The sequence below is a fragment of the Seriola aureovittata genome, chromosome 7, assembly GCF_021018895.1.
Source record: "Seriola aureovittata isolate HTS-2021-v1 ecotype China chromosome 7, ASM2101889v1, whole genome shotgun sequence".
Taxonomy (NCBI): domain Eukaryota; kingdom Metazoa; phylum Chordata; class Actinopteri; order Carangiformes; family Carangidae; genus Seriola; species Seriola aureovittata.
The window spans coordinates 7,353,382-7,380,495 of NC_079370.1; the positions used below are offsets into that span (position 1 = coordinate 7,353,382).

The window sequence follows — 27,114 nt, forward strand, 5'->3', positions numbered from 1 at the left end:
TTTCACATTTGAAAAAAACTGGAAGTTACTCCTCCCTCACGATGAGCAAGACCAGATGTTCAACACTGTGAAGGACTCTTGAGCCACCTGGTGGTGATCGAAAGCCAGGCTGACCTGTGACAGTATGTTGCTCTTTAGTATTTGCTTTTATCTGGGAAACGTCTAGTCAGTAATTCATGTTCAAATGTAGTGACAATGAAAAGGATGGATAACTGAGAACCAGGAATACATGGAAGTTCAAAGCAGAGTTCAGATTAGTGAAGTCACTGTGCTCTGTTGTCCATCTCTCTTACATTCACACCATGTCATGTCATCATGTCTTCGCAGGGATTTCAAAATAAATCAAATTAACCAAACCTTCAATTAAATGAACACAGTGGGAATTTAAATAAAGAGGCAGTGGCAACCTCAAGGTTAGAAGACAGTGTGTAACTGGAAGATAGTTGGAAAATCAAAGAGATGATTCACACATATTAGAAATTAGTTTATTGGTATGAAGTGACAAAATAGAAAAAGATTCAAATGAAACAGAATTAATTTTAATCTTATATTATTTATTTTGCTCTTAGGCAGTAATTCAAGTCCATGATTAATGTGGTCAGGAACATAAAACCACTTTATAAGGCATGTTAAATACCAGTTTGGTATATTCTAAAGATACGTCAAGAGACTATGAACAGGAAAACGTGTTGTAATATATATACTAATGTTTAAAATCAGTGGTGAAGACAGAATTCAGTTCCTTTACTTGAGTAAAGTAAAGTAACTGTACTATAACTTATAAATAATCCATACTAAAAAATGTATGCAAAACATCACTCGAGTAAAAATATATCTTTGAAATGTATTTAAAGTATGAATACAAAAACTCATTACTCAGGAGGATGCCCCCTGTAAGTGTGTGTCTTAGCTTAGTGTCTTTATATACTACTGGGTAGTTTAAACTCTAGCAGTGCTTTGTATTTTATAAGCTCAATACATCATTGTGAGATCATGATATATAAATCCATCTATGTATTTTAAATCCAGACTGAGACCATGTTTAATCAACCTCATCTCACAGCGAGTTCACTAACAAACTCCCATCTTCTCTAAAACTTCACTTTTATTCCTCTCAAATCAGTTTCATTGAACCTTAAAAAAAGATATGAAGTGCATCAAAGAAGCTGCACCACCTCCACAACAATCGACTGCCCTGGTGTGGTGTGTTAAGGCTGATAAATACTTGGGTGTGTCCTTTCCAGGCTGAAACCTGAGCTGCTCCGGCCACAACCTAACTGGTCGCTCTTCGAATAGCCAACATCCATCAGTCTGCATAGACGTGTCGTCCATAGAACTGCATTCATAATTCATGTTGATCTTATGGATCTGCCCGACCTCTCAGCTTCATTACTGTTGAAGTCTGTATGGTAATCAAAACCAGGAACAGGAGAGCTGTAGGACAGGTTAGATCAAATTTCTCTGGTGCATAATCAAGATTTTCATCAAGTCTATGCTGGATAGCTTCCCATAAATGTATAGCAGGTGGAAGGATGCCTTATTTCTATTATTCTATTGTCTAATTATTGCTGCAATAAAAGAGAGAATTGAGACATATCAAGTTAACATGTTAATGTTCAATTGAGTGGTTTCCTAGATATTAGCATGCATGTTTGAATCGAATTAGCAAACCAATGTGTATCTCTGTAGTCGGCTGTATTGTGGTGGGTGGTTGATGAAACCCAATCAGTCATCAAAGCTTTATACATCTCACTCTATTTACACGACACTCGCCGGCTTTCTCAGGTTGCCAAGAGACCAGTCACAAAAAAGAACAAAAAAGAGCTTGTGGTGCACCTGAAATCTGATTGGTGTTCGACTGATATGCTGAAGGAACCGATGAGAATAGAGGGGAGGATGGGGCCTGGTAACAGTGGAAGATAAGTGGATTGTTTGTTGAGATGGTATTTAGGTGTGTTTCCATAAATAAACTACAGGCATGAATGTGTGTGTATCGTGAATTTGTAGGAAAATACAGCATTTAAAAGGCCTTCCTGCTTTGTAGTTTTCTGTTTGCTCAAGAAGAGTTGAGACCCAACTTTGATGGGAACTGCTAACTCTTCAGGTATGAGAGAACATGAACTGGCTCGAACGCAGAGCTCCAGCAGGTTTACAATAATCAAGCTAATCTTTCTTTCTCAACATAAATATGTCAGTGCTGTGCATGTGTGCGTGTGTGTGTATGTGTGCGTGCATGCGCATCAGGGTTACAGGAGACAATCTACCAATGCTGGCTGACAATGGACCTCTGGCTCTGGAAAAGAGACCCTCTGAATTATGAATGAGGAAATCCACACCTGTCTCCAGGTAACCAAGGTAAGATTCTGAACAGTGACGCTGAATGTGAGTGCATGTGTGTGTGTGTGTGTGTGTGTGTGTGTGTGTACACCTGTGTGGGCACATGCATGAGCAGCACTGCTTCCTAGCTTCACCTGTTCAGGCACTCTGCAGGGACGAAAGCAGCTGTCAACCCAGTTGGCTTGACGAGACAGACGCAATCTGACCAAGAGAAACGCTATGAACCGGCTCGGGCCTCGGTGCTGAACAGGTTCCCTGCGCTACTGAACTGTTGAGAACTTTACACATGGTAAACAGGTCAAAGTTGGCCCAACTGAGACTGAAGCTGAAGCTGGGAGTGGAGACTTGGTGGAGGGTGGACCACAGAGGCATAGAGAGGTCTTCACAGGTCTTGCCCTGAGTGTTGAGCACCTATTTGTGCAAGTATGAATCCCATGTGGAAGGTTTATAAGAGCAAAGTGCTGAAGACGCTTAACCCAGAATATGAGGAGGACACGGCTGAAGAGGTACAGAACTAACACCTTTCTCCTTCTGTAGTGATCCATATACATATGGTGAAGTATGAGAAAGTTGATGCGGTTGTTGGCACTGAAGTCAGAAAGTCACCAGGTTTTGTTTTGCTGATCATTTTTTATTTATCACAGGCTCAGATGAGCTTGCTAAGCTGTATTGTTTTTCTGTGTAAAGGGGACTTTAAGGCAGAAGTTTGGCTCACAGTGCTTCCTCTTGATCTACTGTGAACCTTCCTGCTTCCAGCGTCAAAGTGGAGTCCAGTAGCACCAGCAAAGTAACTTGTAACTTACTGTAGTACTGTACGTCGAGGCAATATTACAAACCATAGTTTTCATCAGTGGATAAAGTACACTACATTTATTTTTACTATACTTTGGTACAATTCAGAGGTACCTGAATTTTTGTATTTCCATTTTATGCTTCTTTATACCTGTGCTCAGAGTAATTCAAAGTATTGCTCAAGTTTAAAACAGTGGTTCCCAACCCAACAAAGAAGCAGTCTATTTTTGTCATATTGCAGATGTCAGTTTGACTAAATTCCCCTCTAACCTCCTCAGATGGCTTCATTTAAATAATTGTTTGAGATAACCTGCATTTTACCAAAGAAATGGGAAATATTAGAGAAACTAAAGAAAATCAGAACTTTGTTTTTTCTTCTCTCCCTTTCATCATTTCATGACTCCTGAGATTTATCTTGTGACTCTTTGGATGGGGGTCGACCCCATGGATGGGAACCATTGGACTAAACTAATCAAACTGTATAAATAAAGCAGTTAAAAACTCCCATCAGTCATATACCAATTACAACAGTAAAGTTCTGCTGTGGGATTATAAATGGAGCAATTTACGTGTGATAGAGTATGTTTAATTGTTGTATTTTACTTGAATATGTTTTACATGAGTACTTGTCCCACCACTGGTTTTCATGGCCTCATTACAGCACCTGTACTCTACCCAGCGTTTGATGCCAGTGAAACAGACAGTGTTGCGTTGACCCAGATCTCTCGAGTGCTGAGAAACTCGATCCTGCACGGGAGCTGAACATGGGGATTAGTTGGCATTCCACTGACTGACTGACAGGGGGATGAGACAGATAGCCAAGGCCGCGGGGTGTGTTCGAACGAGCCAGCCGACAGCTTCACACTGTGGTCTCACACAATGCCAGGGCCTCTACAGCGACAACAGGGAATACTTTGTGTTTTTGCAGAGATAGTTTCCATTTAGATGGATGTGCAGGGTTGTCATTGCTGCTATTTGAGTCGGCATCACTCCACTTGTACTTGGGAAATATGAGAAAACTAAAGTATATCACTATGACCTTTCCTTATGTCAAAACATAGACTGATATGGAAATACTATTCTAATATTATTATTAATACTGTTGTTTTATAAGTGTAAATAGAAAATAAAACAACAACAAAGTCTTTCATCATATATAATATAATAATTTTGTTGTATATACTGTAAGTAACAAGGTCTCCTTTCATGTTATCAACAAGTTAACATTTTCTATTGTAATATCCGTTGTATGCACTAGATGGCGACTAATGTGCACAAATCCTGTGCATCTGCAGTCACGTTTGACAGTGTGCTGTAAATCCATTGTCTGCATCCATTTCATCACCAGTTTTATTCTCTGCTGTTGCAGGTCACAGAAGTGGAGAATGAAATGAGTCCAGTGCAGGAGGAGGAAGGGCCCAACGCTGTCTCTCAATTGGCCAAGAAAGTATGTGAACATTGACACATTCTTTTTAGGTGAACCCTAAAAGACAAGTGCAGATTGTAACGTGGTTAACTGTGAGACTTCAGTGACAGAAATTGTACCTTAGAGCTTCAGTGTTTTGCAAGTAAGGAGGAATAAAAAATAAAAAATAAAAAAAAATATCAGAGGATCAATGTTCAACTGAGTCTTCGAAAACACCTGAATGCATCCCTGCTTTCGACCTTTGACCCTGTGGGTTTGGTTGGTGGTGTGTCCAGATGCAGGGGGCCGGGACCAAAAGCTGGAACAGACTATCATCTCTCTTTAACAAAGATGATGAACACCAGCTTCTAGAGGAGACTGAGAGCCCGCCGGTTGCTGACCAGTGAGTAGAAATCTTCCTCTTTTGTTGACATCTGTTCTCTTTCCTCTTGGTCAAGCATCTCATTCCTGCACCTTGTAACATCTGTGAGGTTTGTGCAGCTGAAATGGTCAGTGGATGATCAGTGGAACAATGGGGTGTTTTTTATAGTTACCTCCATTAAAGTTGTTATGCTTTCATCCCTCTCTGTTTGTTGGTTTGTTTGTTTGTCAGCAGGATTACACAAAAGTACCTTACTTCTTGGAGGGATGGGACATGAGCCGGGGAAGAACCTACTTAATTCTGGGGCAGATCCAGATAATTTACTATGAATTTTTCCTCTGATTTCTCTGGTGTATATTGTTTGACATTGGCCTCTGTGGAGGTTTTCATTCTACTGAGCCCATTTTCTCGTGAGTTTTGGTCATACAGCACAACAAGAAAGCCCAAATAATCTTGTAGAATGACTTCATTTTGGAGCAATAGTTAAGCATTTTGGGAAATACAATTATTCACTCTTTTGCCAGCAATTAAATAGGCCTAAGAATTTCACAACATTCTCTCTACTCTAAATATGAAGCTGCAACTCAGCCAGTTAGCTTAGCTTAGCATAAAGACAAGAAACATCGGCCATATATCTCAATTTAGAGGTGCTGGTAGACAGATTCTGTTATCTTTTACATAGCCAGGCTAGCAGTTTCCCCCTGTTTCCAGTCTTTATGCTAAGCTACGCTAACCGGCTGCTGGGCCCAGCTTCATATTTATCTTGTAGTCATGAGAATGGTATCAACCTAATCCTTGGCAGTCCTAAGTACATATAGTGTGTTCAATGTTCAGGTTTCAAAGCCAAACATTTTATCCCACTACTTTCTCTGAATTCTCAGTCCACTTGCAGTAAAGCCAGAGGAGCCTCCTCGACCCAATAGGCGCATAGGATTCTGGGATAGCTTTGCAACCAACTGGGCTGCCAAGAAGCAGGCTGAAGCTGCAGCCGCTGCTGCTGCCGTGAACGAGGCGGCAACAGGCCAAGGTGAGGAGGGGGTGACAGAGGCTGGAGGGGAGGAGAACCAGGATGGGCAGATCACTGAGGGAGAGGAGAGTGGAGGAGGGGGAGGAGGAGGAGGAAGGAGCAACAACAGCTTCTCCAAATATGTCTCGCTGGGTGGAGGAAATGAGGACGCATCCTTCAAGTGGAACTTTGTCACCAGCAAACTGGCAGATCTGAAGACCAAGAGCATGACCAAGACCAACTAGCTGCTGATGAAGAGGGAATCAGGAGAAGACAAATGATATGTGGCCGGTGGAGGGGGTTAGATGTTGGATTGTGGAGGAAGATGTAGAGCAGGGTATATTTTACACAATATGTCCTGTAACTGAACTATACAGCTACTGTAGAAGTCCCTTATTTTGGGGTTCTGAACTACTAAACTGCTCCATCTCCCAGAAATTATTTTTAACAACCATATCACAAGGAATGCAAAAAATTACAATAAATCTTTACTTTCCCACAACCCTTTTTTAGGGCCAAATACTATCAGGAAATGAATAGAAAATAATCTTGAAATATGTTTTTGTATTCAGTGTTGGACCTGAAATAGGCTACACAGTGACGTTTGGTGTTTTTGGGATTGTATGGTGATATCTATCTAGAAAGGGGCCTTCACACCTGTCAGCAAATTTAATATAATCTGTAGTTTAGCAAAAACTGGATTAAGAGATTAAAGGCAGTGATAGCTGGATTAGTTGAGGATTATCTCACTTTACCTGTTCAGAGGGCAGGGGATTACAGCTCAGAGATTTGGCAGTGCAACATAACTATGACATAATATTCTGTAAGCATTTATTTACAAAACACTTTTGTTTCCCTCAGACAGCAGGAGTGGAAAATGTGCTGCACAATGATATGAAATGTGGAATATATGAACGTGTGTGGTGAGATAATGACAACTGACTTGAATTGGTTGAGACTGAAATGTGCAAAGTGTGTTTTAAACATTCCTAATTTTGTGACATGAAATATTATTTTAATATATAAATATTATTTTCTCTCTGATCTTGGTTTTGCTTTGTTGTATGTTTGTTTTGTTTTCTGGTATGCTCTAATAAAGACTATTGCACCTAAAGATTTGACAAAGCATGAATGACTGGCTGTAATTTTTCTTTCTTCAGCCAGAAATGTGCCAAGACTATTTGCGAAGCTTTGACCTGTTTGAGGCAAAGAAGACAAGCTGCAATGGAGCCTAGATAAAATTTCAATATGTCAGCATGAGGAATTATCAAAAGACTTAGCTCAGAGAAAAGATATGACTGAAGTTAAAAAGTACACAGCAAAAAAAAACATAGAATGAATGCCATTTTCCAGGTCTGTTTCTGGCTTTCCTCATCTAATTAGGTGGGATTGCTGCAAAGGCAACCCCACTATATATTGTCAGGTCCAAAAAAATGTTTTTCTTTATTATTAGGTGTGATTGCTGTGAAAGATTTTTTTTGTCATAATCTCTATATCTCTAATCTCTCTCTCTTCTAATTGAACCTGTCGTTCACAAATTTATCCGACGGTGTCTATATGCCAATCAGTAATCCATCCACATTCAACAGGGATTACAAACATGCCAGTTTGCTGGCAACTAGTTCTGGCCGTGTCTCGCGGTCGCGTGCAGCTGTAAACAAACAGTTGTGGCTGTGACGATAGCGTTGCTACACTTTGTTTGAAAACAGTGCTTGAAGTGGGAAAACAGTGCCGGTACCCACCAAGTGCACTGTCACAAAACTATATTGTTACGTATACTCGGGCATTTTTAAGTGGTTATACGGAAATTCTCGAGCTTTCTTAGTGGCTATACGGCATATACCTGCGTATCACGTGGACTACACCGTGGTCAATACGAATTGCCGTGAACCTGAAATGGAGAGGGCAGAAGAGGACCAGCAGCTAGTGAAAAGTGCCGGTATGCAACTAAAGGTACTAAAAAGTAACATAAAGAAGTGCCGGTACTGCTACTGCTACTGCTACTACCACCGGTACCTTCAAGTACTGGTTAGAAACATCCAACTAGTCATTGTAATCAGTAAACAGTGGAGCATGTCTTGATTTCATGTAGGAAATATGAAGAGGAGAGAAGAGAAATGTTAACAGGTCTACAGTGATGTGCTTGAGTGTGGAGATACGAAATGTTTATTTAAGTTTTTGAAAGAAACTGGACTAATTACAAGATTGTAATGGATGGGCAAAACCAGAGGCAGTAATGCAACATAATGGATACCAACTGCCATTAAACTCCAATGAAGAAGAGGAAGAATCGCATCAGTACTGCCTTACCAATTTAAGACAGAGTTCAATGTTGAAAAAGAAGATGACACACCCGATCCACCTTCACAAGCCAGACAGTCTGCGATGGACTTCACATGACCCTATTCATAACCTGGAACACTTTTTCCTTTTTCTGTGGACACTTGCGGACTAAAAGAATATAAATAATCCAGGAATGGACAGACGATCGGACCTCACAACCTCTTCAAAAGGTAGAGTGTCACCACCGCTTCACCTTCCTGCTGGTTTACGATGCTGGTAGATCTCTCTTGTTTCTAGATTTAGGGCAGTCTTTGATTGGCAAGCCAGAGTTTGAGAGGTGTGCCTCACCATAATCCCTGTTTTAACCAGGAGTTACCATCACTATGTCAACCATTAACTGCAGCTGGGCACACACAACTGATCAAGAGCAGCTGATTAGACTTGCACACACACATAAGCAGACAGATAAACAGACACATGTACAGAGATGCACAAAGACACAAACATACAAGCAACCTGGTACCGCCATAACTGCCCAAAGCACCATCATTGCAGTTTAGCTCCGTCTATTCCTAAAGCAATGTAGTTTAGCTGTCAGGGAATTTACTAAGACAGAAACTTTCAAACTCAGTGTCATTTAGCCTCTTCCTACACACATTCTCAGTTTCCTTTAAAAAAAAAATTCATTTCAATTTTAAAAAAGGTCACAAAAAGTAAAGATTTTCACACCTCGATTCAACTTTTTCACAACCTTCATGTATTTTTTCTTTAATCTCAGTTCAAGTTTCATGCATATTTCAGGCCATTCATGAAGCAATGCAGTGTGGCTCAGGCTACGCGTGAAGCAATGCAGCTCAGTTTTTCTGTGTGTACTTCAACTTGGCACACCTTTTCTCACTGCTCATACAATAGATTGCATTCTTCATCCCTTTTTCTTTTCTTCCCCCATATTTCAATACTACTTCAACTGCTTCTTCATACCATTTCAAGCCAGCAGCACAGTTTTCAGCATGCACAAAGTCAGTTTTGTTATTTTGAAGCTACTTTATTTTGATCTGGGATGTAGGTCATTGTAAGTCCTGTATTCAGGCTTCATTTTGGATAACTTGGATTGTTTTGGTATTGTAGGGTGAAATCCTGGGTCTGATGATACACAACATTGTTGTATAAGGGTCTTCCTGACCCTTTTGTAGGGCTTGGTTCAGGCCTCCATATCCACCTCGTCTGAGTTGTAAAGCTCTATTCTTGCCTTACTTTGTGTGCTGTCTGGTTTGGCCATAATTGTGTTGAGAGGTTATAACATACTTTTTTTTTTTTCTTTTTTAATTCTCGCTCTGCAATCCAAAATTTAAAGCAAAATAATCCAGCAGCATGAATTTAATGTCTGTAGGTCCTCTAACCAGCAGGGGGCTCCCTTTACCCCTGAATTGTTTGTGTTACTGCCCACATCTGTATGACATTCGCACCAAACTCATGTTTTATAACTGGGCTAAAGACTTGATCATATTCCCTGTCGATAATACCTCAAATTTCCTCTCTGATTTCTCATTTCCGTCTCGTCTTTTACTTCCTGTTTTCCCTGATCTACACCCACTTCCTCTGTTACTGTTCCACGTTTCCTCTGATACAATACTCCTTCCTTTTCAATTTAGGGGCCTTTGATGATATTTCCATTTAAATTTGACAATACACCCTTATAAAAGGTGAAAATTACGTGACCAAATGCACCCATAGCTCAAGTTCATGTTTTTTTTAGCTCACTGGTCTCCAAAATGTATGTGTGTTTCAAGCATCAGTCAGATTTCCGGCTGTCATCATACTGAGACTTACTGAGTTTCACTTTGAGCCCCAATAGTTTTGTCCAGACTTCCACAGTTGTCAGCATCAGTTTGACTCAGAATAGATCACAGTGCGGTGTTCAGCTTCTTGGACATATTTATGTAACTCTCCCATTTTCTGTGTCAGGGACCATAAAAAAAAACAAACCCAGAAAAGAAATTTCACTCCACAAAATCTCATCTGAATCTGAATCTGAGGGGATCACAAGAGTGGTTTGTCTGGTTGAAAGCTGCTGGATGCTGCTGACTATTTGATGCTTGTGTGCAGCTCTGAGATCCATATTGCAGTTTTATGACACAGAGTGAACGACACTCAGTGGAAATGGGGTTTGTAGAGCATGAAAGCATCAGAAAACTGAACAGTGATGGTTGGCAGTTTGTGCAATGGGAGACTGTGGTGTTACTGCGGAGACACAAAAGAGGATAGATGAAGAGTCTATCATGTCTTGAGTTCCATTTTAAAATGTTTCTCAGGGAGCTAAAAACAAAACAAACAGCGTATGTTGCAAAAGGAAAATTATTATTTTTATTTAGTTCCTAAGTGGAGATATAATAGAATTAAATACAAGTACTCTCAGCAGGTTTTTCACATACTTGTAAGTCATTAGTTCTACCTTTACCTCAGCAGATATTAGGTTTTTTACCCAACAAATCTAAGCAGCAGTAGCCTATATTTTTGCCACTTGGGGGCAGTGGGCTGAGCTGTGAACAAAATAGTACAAGTTGAACAGTGGCCTATTTACACACACAGCAGACACAGAGAAGCATTAGCATTCAGTGCATTTAGCATACAGAAATTGTGTTTTTCTGCAGCATGAATGTAAACACAACATTCCCTGTCTTTTTGCTCTGTTATGGTCTTCACCATCTCCTGAGGGAAATCTCAGGCTCTTTAGCTGCTAAATGCTCCACTACATTCCCCAGCTAAGGGCTAACTTTGTCTGTGTGCCATTTAGCGCTGGTCAATTGTTTTTTTTTTCTTCACTGACGACAGATGTCTGCGGCTGGAAACCAGGTTGAGAGAGCGCTGTGACTGAGCCAAGACAGTAAAGTTGTGGACCATAAAACTAAAACAATGAGCTGAAAGATGATAAAATTCTCCGTAGAGCTGAGGGGAACAGCAGAGCTGGGTAATAATTATCTATGGGACTAATATGAAAATATTGATTAGTGCAGCATTAAATTATATAGTTATGCTGTGATGGCACAATTAAAACGGGATGATTCAGTTACATTTACCTTACCATGCATAATGTATGCATTCACAGTTCACATTACTTCTTGCCCTTTTTCAGTGAGTAAATGTCACACAAGGTTTTCTTCAAAAGGGCTTCTTTTTATGTTTTTTTAAATACAAGTAAATAAAAAGTCAAGTAAAATCAGGAACCAACTCAGAAACTTTCTCATCATTCTCCACCATCTTTAAAAAATCACGTATCCAGGCCAAATTGAATTTAGAGTCAGTCTTTATTTTGTGTCAAGTGTTCTTTCTTTAAAACCTCTGATACACCCCCACAGGTGTTTTCACTTAATCTGCCTGAATATACCTCATCTCAGGACTGCGTGGGCGGGGACAAGCTGTGCTTATTTGACATCTCGCTCCTGTTACATTACATTGGTTTGACAGATGCAACAGCGACTTACATTCTTCCCCTTCATACACGCACATCAAGAGCAATTTTTGGATTCAGAGTCAAGGACACGTTTGATATGTTACAAGGGAGAGCCGTGGATCAAACCACAAACATGGAATTAAACAAAGAAATTAAATCTTCTATCACTTGTAGTGTTTTCAAACAGATGTGTACATCGCCCCGTCTCTGTGTCCCAGAGGTCCTTTGCCAGTTGGCTCACTTTTGGCTCCCAGTGGAACATTTTCCCCGCCCCCCTCCAACACCAAGACATCATTCAGACCTGGTACTTTTCTTATTTTTTCCTGCTGATGAACAGTGATGACTAACCTGCTTTACACCTTGCCCTGGGCTCTGTTCCACACACTGTAATTACTTAAAAAAAAAATTGTTGCACAAAGCCCACAATGCTTTCCCCTTTCTCTCTGTTGGACCATCTGGACGGGAGACGGTTAGAGAAGATAACAAGTTATTTCTGTTTATATCCAGAATTGTCTTTTGTGGTGGCATTACCTTTGTAATTATGATGATGTATGGCAATAATACATGGTAATTATGATCACAAGTTGATGCTGTAAAGGTGTAGAGGCTCCGAATAGAGCTTTTTATATCACATCATTTCAAGTTAAGTGCAAGCTTAAAATAAGTTTAGACAAGCTGAAAGAAAATGAAATCAGATTTGTATTATATGCCGATGCTTTCTCAATCCTTTGAGGGAAATCTGGTTTTCCACAGAGCTCATTTGTTTGTCGATTGGTATGCTGAAGAAATGAAAGAAAAAACATTACATGAGGTCAGTGGGACTATTTTAGAGACACAGTGGCGTATGATGACTTTGAGTCAAACAACCATGTGATTATGTTGTAAGTCGAAGTTGCCTTTTGTGATTCCCCTCGACCAACACAAGACGTAAATTATGCAGCCAAAGTGAGCGGACTATGAAGTCAAGATTTTGGGAAGTTTGTCTTCAAGATTACAGCTCAGGGTCGCAAGGTTGTTATGTTTATGAAATGGTGTTAGTCACTGAAAAAAAAAATCAGGTGTTGTCTCTTCATTGTCGGCCCCCAGCTTGTTTTGTCTGAGATCAGAAGTTAGTCTGAGAGAAAACATTTACAGGTGAAATCATGGAACACGGGTTGTAAAAGCAAAATAGGAAAGGTGATATTTGACTTTGAGCCTCACACACACACACATTTCTTACATGAAAGCCCTCACAGACAGACAGACATGTCTGGTAGCACTCAGGTATGACGACGCTGCGGTGGACGTCTCAGCAGACATGGTGACTCACACACACACACACACACACACACACACACACACACACACAGTCCCATCTGGAAAGCCAACCTGCGGGAGCAAAGATGTTCACACACACATAAACACACTGTATGATACTTACCTCCAACTGCCACACCTGCTTGAGGCAAAGATGTGGAAACTAGTCAGAGGAAAGCATGAACGCACATAGATATATATAGTACAGACTGAAAACGCTGTTGTTTTGTCTCCCACTCAGCAAAGGCCTGACTCTTAAGGGTGCCATTCTTATTCGGTGAACAGTGTATCCCTTATTTATATACAATACATAGCTTCCTATTTTTAAGACAATGCACCAGGACAATGATTGTAGATGTACAAATAAATCAACTAAGATGTTTTTAGGGTTTATCTGAGTTCAGCTGAGCCTGTTCACTTGCTAATGACCAGAATAAAGCGAAAGCAAGAAGTAAAGATGGCTGTATACAAGGCCAGGGAGGAGGTCTGTGGGTGATAAACTTCAGGCAGTCTGTAAGATAACTTTATTACATTTACAAATGCACTCCTGAAATTGAAGGAGTATGTAACAAAAAAAGGCCACAGTTCTGACACTTTGCATCTTTATGTGGGTATAAATAGCCTCAGATTAAAGCTGAGAGTCAGCATCTGAAATGTAATACGCTGGACTACAGTCGACACAACAAACATCCGTTTTTCTCCTTGAAGGCTGTACGCGACATACAAATATATATAATGTTTTTAAGCATGGTTCTGACAAAGGTCAGGAAGAAAAGACTGCTAGCTGTTAAACATGGATGGAGAAAATGTATGTTTCAAAGATACACATAATGAGTTTTGATGAGAAACTGTGAATGTAAACATGATTTTTCTCGTCAGCAAAAGCTCCACTGAGCATCTTTAACATGGCCCTTTGCAATAGTTTATTATTGATTTTACATTCAAAGATTAATTTCATTTCTACAGCAGTGCTAAATTCATCATTTTAAAGCAGTATCAATTTGCATTGTGTAACAATACTCCTGGTAGATTTAACATGAAATCTGACCCAGATGGCACACAGTATGAAACGTCCTCAGAGGCTGCTCATCTGCTCTCTAATGGTCCCTCTTGTTTATAACTTCCCAAATGTGGTTATGTGGTGATAATTTACTGATTGGACATTTCAGAGTTACGACGTGGAGGTCATTTTCAGGCAGAGGAGTGTGAGAGATTAGCTGTAACTTTGCACCAGACATCAGTCAGTTTTATCAGCTGAAAGCAGGAGATTCCCCAAAGCAAACATGTAGCCAAAGCAGTTCGGCAGAGTTAATCTCAACTGTTTGCAGTAACTCTGCAGAGATAAGAAGGAGGCGACTTGATTTCTGAAGTAGGTCTAACTTTCTGCAGGGTTATTATGACCTCTGTCTTGCAACCTGTAGCCTTGTTAATCCTCAAGTGATAATGCGCAGACGCCTGTTAAAGAATATTAGAGGGTTGGATTTTAAAAAGTTCACAGAAATTTTCATTTTTTCTTCATTTTAACTACGTTCATCTCACTTAATATTCACACAGGATCATTAATCCTCAGATGTTAGTGTTTGGGGAAATGAATAGCTTGAAATGGTTCCTAATGATGAATGAACATGAATGATGCTGAAGTGAAAATCATTAGGATTTACTCCTGTAACATCTTATATAACTTGCCACAGAGTATTAATAACATCACGGTCTCCTTTACTTTTTAGAGTGGTGCTAATTTTCTAACAGTCATGGCACCGTAGCGCCACTCTGAAAGGTATTATAGTGTTTTAATGGAGAAAAGTGAGGCGGGAAGGTGAGTTATTTAGAGAACCATAATCCTCCGTCCCTCACCTCACATTACAGAGTTTCTCACAGTACGTTTCATCCCTGTAATCTGCAGGCTCAATCTCATGTTTGTAATCTCATGGCTCTTTAGGAATGGATTTGGGACCCCCCTCCCCCTTTAGAAAAGAAAACCTGCCCCCTCCATACCCCCTGTTTTTCCCAGCAGAGTTGTAATCCCCCCCCCCCCAGCCACACTGCAACCCACCAAAAAACATAAATACACACAGGCACAGGCACGCAAACACTGAAACACACACATATGCCCCGGCCACCCATCATCCATCTCTATCTCTGCTGAAATCTGATCACCTATTTCCAAATGTAGGTCTGTCTCTGTCTGCTGTAAATAGATAGATTTTTTTACAGTCATTGACTCTCTAACAAGAGCTCAGGGCGTAAAGGATCGTCCGGTGACCACAAGTCAATACATTTTCAGTCAATATGTGTTGCTTTTTTTTTTCTTGATTCATGTCAGTATTTGTTGGTTGTATTGATTATTTCCGCAGATCAGGGGCCACCTACCGAGAGGAGCGCTGAGCCTGTAGAACATGAGCCTTGGTATTTCCATACATGACATAGAAAATATAACTGCACAGCTGAGATGTTTCTGACTCAGAAATTATAGTTTGTGGAGTTATTTTTAAGGGGTCGATATGCCAGAGGGTTACAGTTCTTCATCAATCATGCTGCTGTTCAAAGCTGGACTGTCAGGTTGTTGTGTTGGACCGCTGGTTATTGTGGTCAACTGGACAAGCGTGTGCGATATCTTTACTGTGCATATTTGGGTATTGTGGTCGCTGGAATGCTAATCGATTCTTTAGCCTTCGACAGAGTCTCTGTCAGGCTCAAGTTACTGTTTCTGCAGCTGTTTGGGGTTGTTGTTCTTTGCTTTTGCTGCCGACCTGCAGCTACAACCTCTAAGCCTAAATACACACACACACACACACACACACACACACACACACACACACACACACACACACACACAGAGAAACACACAGAGCTCACCGTGTGAACTAGCCGACTCAAGCAAGACACTGAGAAGGCACGCAAAAAATGTATCAGTAAAAAGGAAATTTTCAACTATAAAAGAGCAAAAAAAAAAAACAAAAAAAAAAAACAACCAGTTTGTCTTGTCTAATGTACTATAGTTTTATTGATCCAAGTGCCCTTCTCTCTTATCCATGTAGCAGGATATTTAGAAGGAAATTGGATATACTGGTTCATATTTTTAGACGTTTTGTCCTCGGATCTTTTGATAAGCAGCGAAACTTCTTCATGAGCACAACAGCAAATCCTGTGGATTTTCTCTCAAGGCCCCAATACGCTCGAAAAACAAGGCCAGGCTGTCTCTGTGGCGTCACAATGCTTATGGTGCTAACAATGCACAACAATGTTGTGACACATTTAACCTTTATCAAAAAAATTAATTGTAGCTCCTGTGATTTTTTGCAGCTACTGTGATTTTGGATATTCCACCTGGCCATATTTTGATTTCGACTATATTTCGATTTATTGTGCAACACTAGTAAAAATCCAGTTGATTAACTTAGCAGGGATTTCTGTAAGTCACTAATCCCAGGCAACAAATTATTAGGCACATACCCCTCTGTAAAGACACAACTTGTTGTTTGTACACTTTGGGTTTTGTATAGATTGAAAAAGAACAATATAAACCATGTTAACTGAACTTTAGAGGAGCTGGTTAACTGATTTTGTTACCTTCAGACTGAGCCATGCTAGCTGTTTCCCCTTGTGTTGATAAGCTGAGCTAAGCTGCTGGCTTTGGCTTCATATCTACTGCACAGACATGACAGCGGTATGGATCGTCTCCTCTAAGCCATGAAAGGAAGAAGTAAAAAATAAAATCATTCTTTGCAGGGTTTTTCCACTACATCAGTAACAACCATCAAACACTGCACACCGATCATGCATCCGTGCCCAGCAAATGGACCCTGGAGGAACCAGTGGCCCGTCACATAACTAGCCAAGTCAGAAATTACACAGTGATGCACAGCTGGAGACTACACTGTTCCTGGCTCTCATCATGTATGATCAGTGCTGGGATGAAGACATGCAGGGTTGGAGTGTAACAGAGCAGACATCTATTCACAGCTATACAAGCCCATATGGCTCGTCTTACATCCCTCTCTTCCTCCGCTCCTGCAGGAGCCCTGCAAACCCCCGTCCAGCCTGTCATCAAGATGTCATTAAAGCCTCCTCTATCTCTCCTTCGGCTGGTCATTCTTTTGCCCCCCCGACCCCAACCCCACAACAGAAATTCCTACGTTCCTTTGCATGTTGCTGCTCCATGGAGACTTCGTGCTCCTTCGGTCCATCTCTATTTCTGACATGGGAATCTGGGGTGTCACAGCCCGTCTGGGTGTAGAGGAGGTGGGGTAGACAGTGTCACTTGATTGGATAGGGATGGAGACTGTCAGGAGGTAGAGCTATTGTTCCCCAAAGATGTTGCGTGTGTGTGTAGTTGACATTTATGAGGACTTGTTTGTGTGGATGTAAAACAACTAAATGACATTTGAGGTTGAAAAACAATGATATAACTGTTCTCTGACATTCAACATTGTAAGATCAAAGTCTGCTAAAATATGTTAAAAATTAAGACTTCCTTTTTAATTGTTTATTCCACTGCATGGTAAGCCAATACAACCAATTTCTTCTCTTAAAAAGAAACGTCTAAAACAAAGCGAAAGCACAGTACAAATGAGTAAAAGTCAATACACATACGTATCCACTTACACGTGCATATCAATATCAAGTGCAACTGTCTTACATTAGGGTAAATGTGATCCATGGATTTGTGAATTAACACCAGAATGAGAAAATCCAAAGTAAACATTTTTATATGTATTCATTTAAACATGAATTCTGATGCCTGCACAGCCCCTGTCTCCTCGAAGACTATATACAGCTGTTCTGCAACGGCAAATTCATGCTTAAAGATTTGTAATGCCACATGGATTACGGTTTTGATCAGCAGAATGTTTTTAATGTAGCCTAAGCATCCGCAGTGTCGCAACAGGGAAAGATTGTGTCCCTGGGTAAATACTGAAAAAGTCAAAAGCTAGTTGAAGCACATAACAAAGCATGTTGGCTTTTTTAACATTTAACCAGAACAACAATATTTTCCTACTTAACCAAAGTGCTTTTGTTGCCTAAACAAACCTCAGTCTCCAGTGCCCAAGCTTTGCACTTTCTACGCCCAACATTCAGCCCAGTCACCTCCCCATACGACCGCTGTGTGGTATGAAAAAAGTGCTGTGTAGTACGAAAGCAATTACATTTCTCTCAAACCGTACAAAACAAAAAATAAATGAACAAAATTCTAGGAAGCTGGGTGGCCCCACAGCAGATATGGGTAATACTTCCATTTCTGATGTTCCATTAGAGCAGTATTATGGGATTATGCGATATTCATGACATATTGAGCTACATGTGCAATCAGTAAGTCAAGTGAGATCATATTTGGGTTGATGAGACTCATGAATTTATGAATAAACACACAAATACTCTCTCTATCAAGCATTAATTTTGCTGCCAATAGAACCTGGATGATCCTGTTGTCTCACTGCTAAAAATACTATTTCAATAAAACAAATTACTACGGTTGGTGGAAAGAACTCCCTCTCTTACATCACCATCTTTCATCTTTTGTCTCGGTAGTGCTCAGTGTCCGCTGTGTCAGCACACAGGTGGAGACATCTCGTGGAGAATGAAAGGAGATTAAAGCAGGGCTAATCCTTTCATTCAACACCTCTGGATCCAGGGGAGCTTCTTTAATGGAGAGACTAATTGTTCCTTTACACCTGTGTGATTGACACACTAATTGGTCAGTTAGACGCCTGGCTCACTCCCCAGGAGGAGACACCGCTGTCATAGGACATGACCCAGCCCCGAAGCTGGGTGTCGGATACAAGCGCCGTATCATGTTTGAGACAATTCAATCCAAATTCAGCTGTGGCCTTCACTCAGGCTGTCTGATGATGTTACAGAGCTTCATGTTGTTGCTGTGCTGCGCCTGAGGCAGTTTAGAACAAAACGCTTTACAGAGGAGAGCTGGGTCCTCCCTGTGTTACTGTGCAAATGTTTTCTTTCATAAGAAGAGAATGACTTCAGGCCCCACTGTGTGATCTCTCCTGCTTGTTTGGCATGAAGTTGAACATCACAGCCAGTGTGTAATGTAGACAAGGCTGCTATTACTGCTACAGTTCACACTACTCTTAATTAGTAGCTGTGTTTCAAGACTAGTACTATTAGTAAAATTAGCATTGCAAATACCAAAACAACATCTACTGTACATGGTTGCTATAGTAGTTTTCCTACCTAATAGCGAATGATGATTAACAGAAACTGCATTTTACACAACTCAAATATTCTGCAGAATGTACGTCACAGAGCTGCATTCCTCACTGGACTGTGCTCAGTAATTCAGGATCTTGGCAATAAGTCATGAGAGCTCCTGCTGATGGACTGAAGAATGTAATTAGAGGAAGCAGACTGCATTAGATCACATTAGACTTTAGACTGGGTCAACAGGCATTCACATTTCACATGTTATTTGTTGACAGATAATTTGTTTTAAAGTTCCTCATCTGTCAGTTATGATCAGCGTTGTAGATAGTTTCCTTCCGAAGTGATTACTACCGTGAGTTTATTCTTGCATCAAATAGTCCTTACATTTTTCCAAAAGCTTGTTAGAGCAATTTACATTTCCCACTTAAAAATGTTGCTGACTCTTGCTGGTCATTGTTATAAAATATTGCAAGTCTTTTACATTGTTTTAAGTGAAGCCAACATACAAGATGCCACTTATACTTGTAATGCTGTAAGTACTAATACAGTTATTGTAAAGGTAAATGATGATAAACTGTTGATAACCAATCAAATACATGGCAAAGAGTTTTGGTAATGATTGGTTTAGGTTGAAATCAGTGTCGGAGAGTGAGGGTTACTTTCTGTAGCGGTCCAATCATGATATAATAACAGAGTACAAGAGTAAAAAAAAACAAGAAAAATTACTGTTCAAGTGTTGCAAACCAGTGTGATACCTCCAGCCCCGCTCGTGGCTGACATGCGTTCTCCTGTGCTCCACGATAAGATCCCACAGACGATGATATGTCAGGAGGGGATCCTCTGTGGTTTTTGAGGGCTATCATTGGCCGAATCCTCAAGGGAGGTCCTGCCCAGCATGGCGCCATGGATATGGGCCTTCCCTTCACCCAACCAACCAGACTGGGGTTAAATTAGGAAAGGCCAACCCCAGAACTGTGGTGGAGACGAGGGCGAGGTCAAACGCTCTGGTCTGCTTTGATGATGGTGGAGGCTGGAGCGCGCAGCAGACAGACGCTCTTCATCTAGAGCCTGACAGATCCTGGGAGGATGGACCGAGTAACCGTTGAAAGCTAATGCTGCTCCTCTCGTGTGCAAACATGTGGAGGCAAAACTCACGTGCATGTAACTGAGCAGGGCTGCACATGTAAATATCTGTCATTCTTATATGTCCACCTGTAAATTCCTGCTAGGCTGATAAATAATTATCAACATATATGAGCCAATAAATGACAGGAAACTGAAGTACAGAGATACCAATGAGATACCAGTGTTAAGAAAGGATAATACAGTGGTCTGTCTGCTATAATGTAGGCTACAAACATTAGCACGAACTGCTAAATAGTTTGCTATCTATATTAGATTGCAGGCTAACGTAAGCAGCCCTATCCTGCTCCTCGTTGTAATTCGATCGGTTAGTCCTTATTCTACAGCTTTTCTATTACTGTACTGTATTATTGTATAAGGGTATGAAGCAATTAACTTCTTATTTAAGATCGTTTCACATGCACTTGTTTTAAAACCACACAGTGGTAAATATTACAAAATCAGCTGCAGACAGATTTTTTCAGTCACAGCAGGTTTAGCATCAGTGTGCTTGCTAGCAGGAAAGCTACAGCTGATTAAATGTTCTCGTGACAGTCATTGTTTCAAACAACGTAGGGTTACAGCTTCTAGCAGAGTTTAGCGATGGGTCAGTACAGACAGAGACAAGAAGAGCAGACGGTGATTCATTTTTCAGTTCTCCTGCGTCTCATGGTGTCTGCCACTGCTGAGGCAACCTAGCTGGCCTCGACAGCCTGAAGGCTACAGTCTGAGCCTGGACTGTCTGTGCTGCAAGAAGGTTTTCACCTTGGCTTAAGGCAGAAATATTTTGTCTAAAAAATAAACAGTAAACGGAAATTAATTTGTTTAACAATTAGGAAAGCTGGAACATTTGTAGACATCCGTCTGTGAAATATTTTCACCGCGACCTCCTGAACAAGTCATAAAGACTGTTGTTGCCTCTAAAAATAGCTACATACCGTAACTATTATTTTGTTGAGTCAGATTCTGACATATTAACAAATTAGCTCTCAACATTACGTGGCTAATATTATAGCATGAGCTTGTATGAAGTTTGTCATGAAGCAACGTGCAGTAGATACATGACTGTTCCAAGAGAGAAACCATCACCATCTGCCCATGTTCATGTCTTACAAGAAAAACATACAAATACACATAACAACATGAGTATATATATATATATATATATATATATATATATATTATATATATATATATATATATATATATATATATATGAACATATAGGGCTACTATGGCTGAAGGGACAAAACTCCTATCAAAGCTGGTCCACCACCACTTTAAGATCCTGCAACTGCAGTGTGGATTGAGGGGTTTCACTTGATGTTGCTATGATATATGTGGATATACAGTAGTAGTCAGAAATAAAATAAAATTGAGGTATGCAAGTTTCACTGTCCCAGCAGCTGATTGGTCTGTGATCAATACTGTGTAGATACCAAAATATTGGGGATGGAACTTAAGATTTAAGATTTTGTGTCCTATGATTCTTCATTGAGAAATAGTATAGCATCAATCAAGAAACTACTAAAAGCAAATTACATTTTTATTTCCACATACAGCGCATTCAGAAAGTATTGAGACCCCTTCACTTTTTCACATTTTGTTATGTCGCAGCCTTTTGCTAAGATCGTTTAAATTCTTTATTTTCCCCTCATCAATCTACAGTCAATACCACATAAATACACATTTTTGCAAATTTTTGAAAAAGGAAAAACCGAAACATCACATTGATAGAAGTACTCAGACCCTTTAAGAAAATGTTGCATGCAGGTCATCCTCATGCATCCAATTCAGCGCTTATTGATAATATATCTCTCTCTCTATTGCCAGGTGTTTAATGGAAGTCAGCTCCAGTAGAAAGGTTGCCGGTTTGATCCCTAGCAGCAACATTAGCCAACACTCCCAAAGTACCCTTGATACAAAGCACAGTTGTCAGAGTGAACTATACCTGTATATATTATACTTGTACAGCTGCTTCCTCCAAACCAATGAGGACTGCAAACCTCTGCTCTGTTGGCCTGAAGGTAAAACTACAAGGTTGGAGGACTTGATCACCGCAGTCTTGTGTGAAGACTATCTTGATTCAGACTATCTGAAGTGTCAGATGATTTGTCTTTTTACATTGACTTCTTCCCAAACAAATTTAACTGAGTGTGGAACACATCAAAGCCAGCATCTAAAAAGGGCCAGTCATTGGTTCTACCCGACCATATTGTGAACATATGGTCCCAGGAGACGTTTTTACCCTGTTTGGTGAAAACATCAAGAACTGAAAGTGAAAGCCAGTAAAGGAAAACCATAGGGGTGCAATAAAGCGACCAGTAAAAAGACTGTATCGGGGAGTTTGAACTCTGTGCCCCCATTGGAGTTGAATATCAGAGCTCGAGAAATGTAGATGAATGTTTTCATGGATACAGCAGAGAAGGGAGGGCCAGCTGTCGACCTGGTGTTTTCCTGTTCCCACAGGACTCGGAATAGTCCTGACTGTGTGATTACGCTGCTTTCTCACTACCCAGTGGCCTAAAATGAGCTCACAGCGAAAAACACATTGCAAGATGTTACTGTAATTGATGCAGGATACATTCAGATATAAAACTACTATACTTTTTACTATAATTTTTCAACTTAATACTTTCCTTGGTCCTCAGGTCTTTTAGTGTCTTGTCATGCTTACACACATATCAGGTATTTGCATCAAAATGCACGGTATGTATCAAAGTTAATTAATAACTTGCAGAAAATATATTGGGAGATTGGATAAAAACTACAATCAAGACAGATTTGTGTAACTTCACAAACTATATCTCACCATTAATCTTAAAAATGGATGTAAGGAAGCTTGTAAACATCATCAGAACAAATTAAATTTGTTGTCTTCTCACAGTCAGAGTGTCAGGATGAACCCGGCTTTGATCGCTGGGCAGGCTTACCGCTCTGTTCACCAACATCATCTGCAACTGGTCAAAGATGTCATGTGGCTAACCAAATATTTTTGATTTACCTCTGTAGTTTTATTATAGTCTTGTTTACTTCCTGTTTTGAGGAACATCTGCTCTCACAGCGTCTGCTCTCGAAGTGACTTGCAAACATCTTCACTGATCATATCTGCATTTGAATGAATAAACACTAAGGGTATGCTAATGCTCACAATGCTATATCTGACAGCGAGAGAAACAACTCTGGCTTGTTGTGCGGTATGCTGCCAAAACAATATTGATATGTTTATGCCTATATATAGTATTTGTAATCAAAGAGAAAAACAGCTAATAAAGTATCAACAGTAAAGAGACAGAAGAGGAGGTAAATCAGTGGCTGACCATTAGCAGCTCAGTTGCTATTAGTAACAGGTACTAATGATAGCGCAAATAGGCCATAATAATCAGGTTTGTGTTCATGTGTTGTGTTCACATTTTTTCCATACAGCTTCTCTAACGCTCTTCAAAATAAAACTAAACCATTCACCTCAAGATCTTTGCTAGTTTATTCTTTTCTTATCATTCACCAAATGGCAATGATTTCACAGTATGTAGACAGCTACAGTGTCTGAATGTTTTTGCTTCCCAGTGAGAATTTCCCTCTTTCTCACAGCAAAACTAATCTGCAGTGCTAGCAGGTGAAAACAAACACTGAGGATTATTTGCTGCCAGTGTTCGGCCCAGATCTGCTGAACTCTCGACCACACAGCCTCCATCGAAAACACTGCACTTGTCACAACAAAGAACATTAATTTCTCTCTGTCCTGCCAAAACAAATAAAGGTCTTTGGGTGATCACGCTATCATGCTATACAGAAGTGGCTTCCCAAAAGGTGCTGGGGTTGGGGGGGTGGGGGGTTTATAATGTTTATGATAAATCTCATATTTCTTCTGCCTCTTCTCTATGTGAGTGACAGTACAGAGAGCACTACAATAACAGGGAACAGTGTTTAGCACAGTAATGGGACTTTTTTGGACATTAACTAAGAAACTAATTTTACAGAAATTATATTCCAGAGGAAAAAAGTACAGTTATATCTATTTTAATGTTACTGTAACAGGCAAACGTACTGCTCTCAATTCCCAGAGTTATATTGGACTGTTTAATATGCGATATTGTTAATTTACTTATAAAGTATATTGATACACATAGATATCAGTAAAATGTACAACATGTGTTTTTTTCATCAAAATATCTGATGGTGCAGCACAATATCCACTTGTAGTGACTACAGCATCATTAAACTTTTGTATGGTTATGTTTAGGTACTCACAGCACTTGGTTAAGGTTAGGGAAAGATCAAAAACCATGATCCTTCCCTAACCTTAACCAAACTGCTTGCGCTGTCTAAACCACTGCCGTTAATAAATGTAGCACTTCAACCATCAAAGACAGTGATTGGGAGAACAGTTAGGGTTGAAAATACCACAAGTATTACCAGTGCTGGTTCAAAGAGAAAGGAAATGGCCTGCAACACTGTCGGTCTGGATGTAAAAACATATCTCTTCATTGGTTTGTTCACACAGTCTCACAGTCACACGAGTCTTTGACAAAGCGCCAAGGGATCAATAATGCTTAATGACACCTTCACCAGGAAACTGCTGGTTGTAATTGCTGAAATTCGCTATAATACTCTCTGAACAGAACAATAAGTGCTCAATATTCAGTTTCGGCTCAGCCCAGCCGCAGTCAGTCCTGCCCTTGTTCAACAATGAGGGTCAACTGACCTTTCTGCACACTGAAAAGAAAACACATAAAACTCTTGTCTCCTCTTCCTGTAAGTTTCAGTTGGGGTTTAACCAGAGCCCCTCCGGCAGCCCTGCCGTTGTTCTGCTGCAGTCCCTCCTGACGTCAGATGGTTATTTGAAGAGGGTCGGTGGCTCCTGGTCAGGTTTCCCACAGGGCCGAGGCTCAGCCCATCTCCCTGACCCCCCGGGAAGCAGAGGTCACGCATGAGAGAGGGGAATGAAAAGGGCCATTCCTCTGATTTACGACCTGACGTAGCTATAGGATACCTTCAGCTCAGGGATGGTTTTTGTTACGGAGGTGGAGGTACACCAAAGCAGACCCCCAACACCACCACCACTACCACCACCACCTCCTGCCTACGTTGGTTTAAGATTTCAGCCATCCAGAGGGACAAGTTTGGCACTCACTGAGAGGTGAATCTGGAATTTATTAATTATTATTAGATTTAAAATGGCCTTGTAGTGTTAGAGGACAACGTGGAGCTACAACAACAGTTATCATTTAATTTTGAATAGGTTGCATTCCCAGATGTAAGCCAGCTGTTGGATTTTGGAAGAGCGTTACATAATTGATTGGACCGCTGCTGTGTTGGATCATTCCAGTCATTCTTTGGACTCAGTTAAGAAGATTTTTATTTTAGTCAGACGTGAATCAGTCTGCGTCTATATCAGATCAAACTGGTCCTGGTGACCTCTGGCTCTCGGCTCAAGAACTTAGCTGCCTCCCATATTCCCAATATTACACGAGGGCTGCCCTATGAGAGCTTTTATTTTTTTTTTTTACAAGCTGCTATTGTAACTGCATGACAAGATGTTTTGGTGACATGAGTCAACACTATCCAACACAGCTCGCTGAGTTTCCCCATTTTGCTTTAGCAAAGAGAACGGCAACAACTTGGTTCACTGACAAACCAACATTGCAGTGATGGGTAAAGTGGATGGTGCATTTTAGGAGCACACCCCCCTAGAGTAGAAAGCGCGGCCTCTTGCTTTCATACAAGAACGCTGAATATTTAATTTATTCCCACCGGTAGGTTGTTCAAAATTACTTCAAACTGCAACTAATCTTCACAGACTGCTGTCTTTGCAGTTACAATACAAGAAAATATATACAAGAGAAGTCAGTAAAAAGAAGAAAACAGAATGTTTTCTCCCACATTAAATATTAATTTGTTGTTTCTCAGGTTCCTGAGGCTTTTCCATTACCATTCTTTACTTCTTCCAGCTCTGAGTGGAGCTGCTCTGTTTTGTATGACATTTTGGGGTAATAGCATACAGCATTAATCAAGCAAATTTAGGACTGTATGCATATTGACTCTATGCATATGCTTTAAGTGGTGATAATCAAAACCAAGGTGGATCATGACTGCTTGTGTGTGAAGGGGGGAGTTCATAATGACAAGCTTTGCAGGCTCTTTGAGTGCATCGTTTTGGTTTCAGGGCGTGTAACTCTAATGTTCTGGTTCACTCTCTCAGCTCTCTTCACCACAGTTTTCAGCTACGCAACTGTAAAAACTGCACTCTGCACCAAGTGACAGACAGATAAAGTCAGATACTGGCTGGTGAACACAGTGGAGCATTTTGCCGCCATAGAACCAGATATTTCCCTCAGGAGACACTGGAGCCCAAAACAGAGCTGTTATCTATGTTTAGCTTAAACCAGCAGGTAGCCAGAGACACAACTAAATGTTGTTGCTTCAAGTTTGCCGGATGTATGAATAAGCAGCTGTTTGTTCAATACATCAACTTACAACTTGACAATATGTCAACAGTATATTTACAGCTTTTTTTCCCCACTGCTCCAAATAGCCCAAAAAAATCTGTCACTGTAGGTTTATTTTTGCCGCTTATCCACTGTGAAAGAATCACATTCTCCAAAACCCTGTCAGAATCAGTATGTAGAGTGGAACTGGGACACAGCTCCTGCACCAGTGTTTCCAGTTTCAGACCACCACTGCTGCTACACACTCCCCTGTGCTTGTAGCTTCTGGATATTTCAAGCATGTTTCTGATTAAAACGTGCCTTGGTAACAGCTGCTAATTGGCTACCATGTTTTATTCTTGTCCTGGCAGATCAGAGACCTGTGTGTTAGTTATGTGTGTGTGTGTGTGTGTGTGTGTGTGTGTCTGTCTGTGTCTGTGTGTGTGTGTTCAG

General features: G+C 40.5%; 1 protein-coding gene across 1 annotated transcript; it reads left to right on the forward strand.

The window, feature by feature from the left end:
• Positions 1-2,438: 2,438 nt before the first annotated feature.
• On the forward strand, positions 2,439-7,057 carry LOC130172457 (uncharacterized protein C1orf232). Its single transcript, XM_056381202.1, has 4 exons — positions 2,439-2,843; positions 4,499-4,576; positions 4,831-4,937; positions 5,798-7,057. Exons 1-4 carry the CDS (start codon positions 2,763-2,765, stop codon positions 6,165-6,167), a joined length of 636 nt encoding a protein of 211 aa, XP_056237177.1. The 5' UTR covers positions 2,439-2,762; the 3' UTR covers positions 6,168-7,057.
• The last annotated feature ends 20,057 nt before the right edge of the window (positions 7,058-27,114 follow it).

What these genes read in the sequence shown, in the direction of transcription:
- LOC130172457 (XM_056381202.1), top strand. Translation starts at nt 2,763, where the DNA reads ATGAATCCCATGTGGAAGGTTTATAAGAGCAAAGTGCTGAAGACGCTT. An exon ending in TCTCTCAATTGGCCAAGAAA is followed by an intron (nt 4,577 to 4,830) that starts GTATGTGAACAT and finishes TGGTGTGTCCAG; the next exon opens with ATGCAGGGGGCCGGGACCAA. An exon ending in AGCCCGCCGGTTGCTGACCA is followed by an intron (nt 4,938 to 5,797) that starts GTGAGTAGAAAT and finishes CTGAATTCTCAG; the next exon opens with TCCACTTGCAGTAAAGCCAG.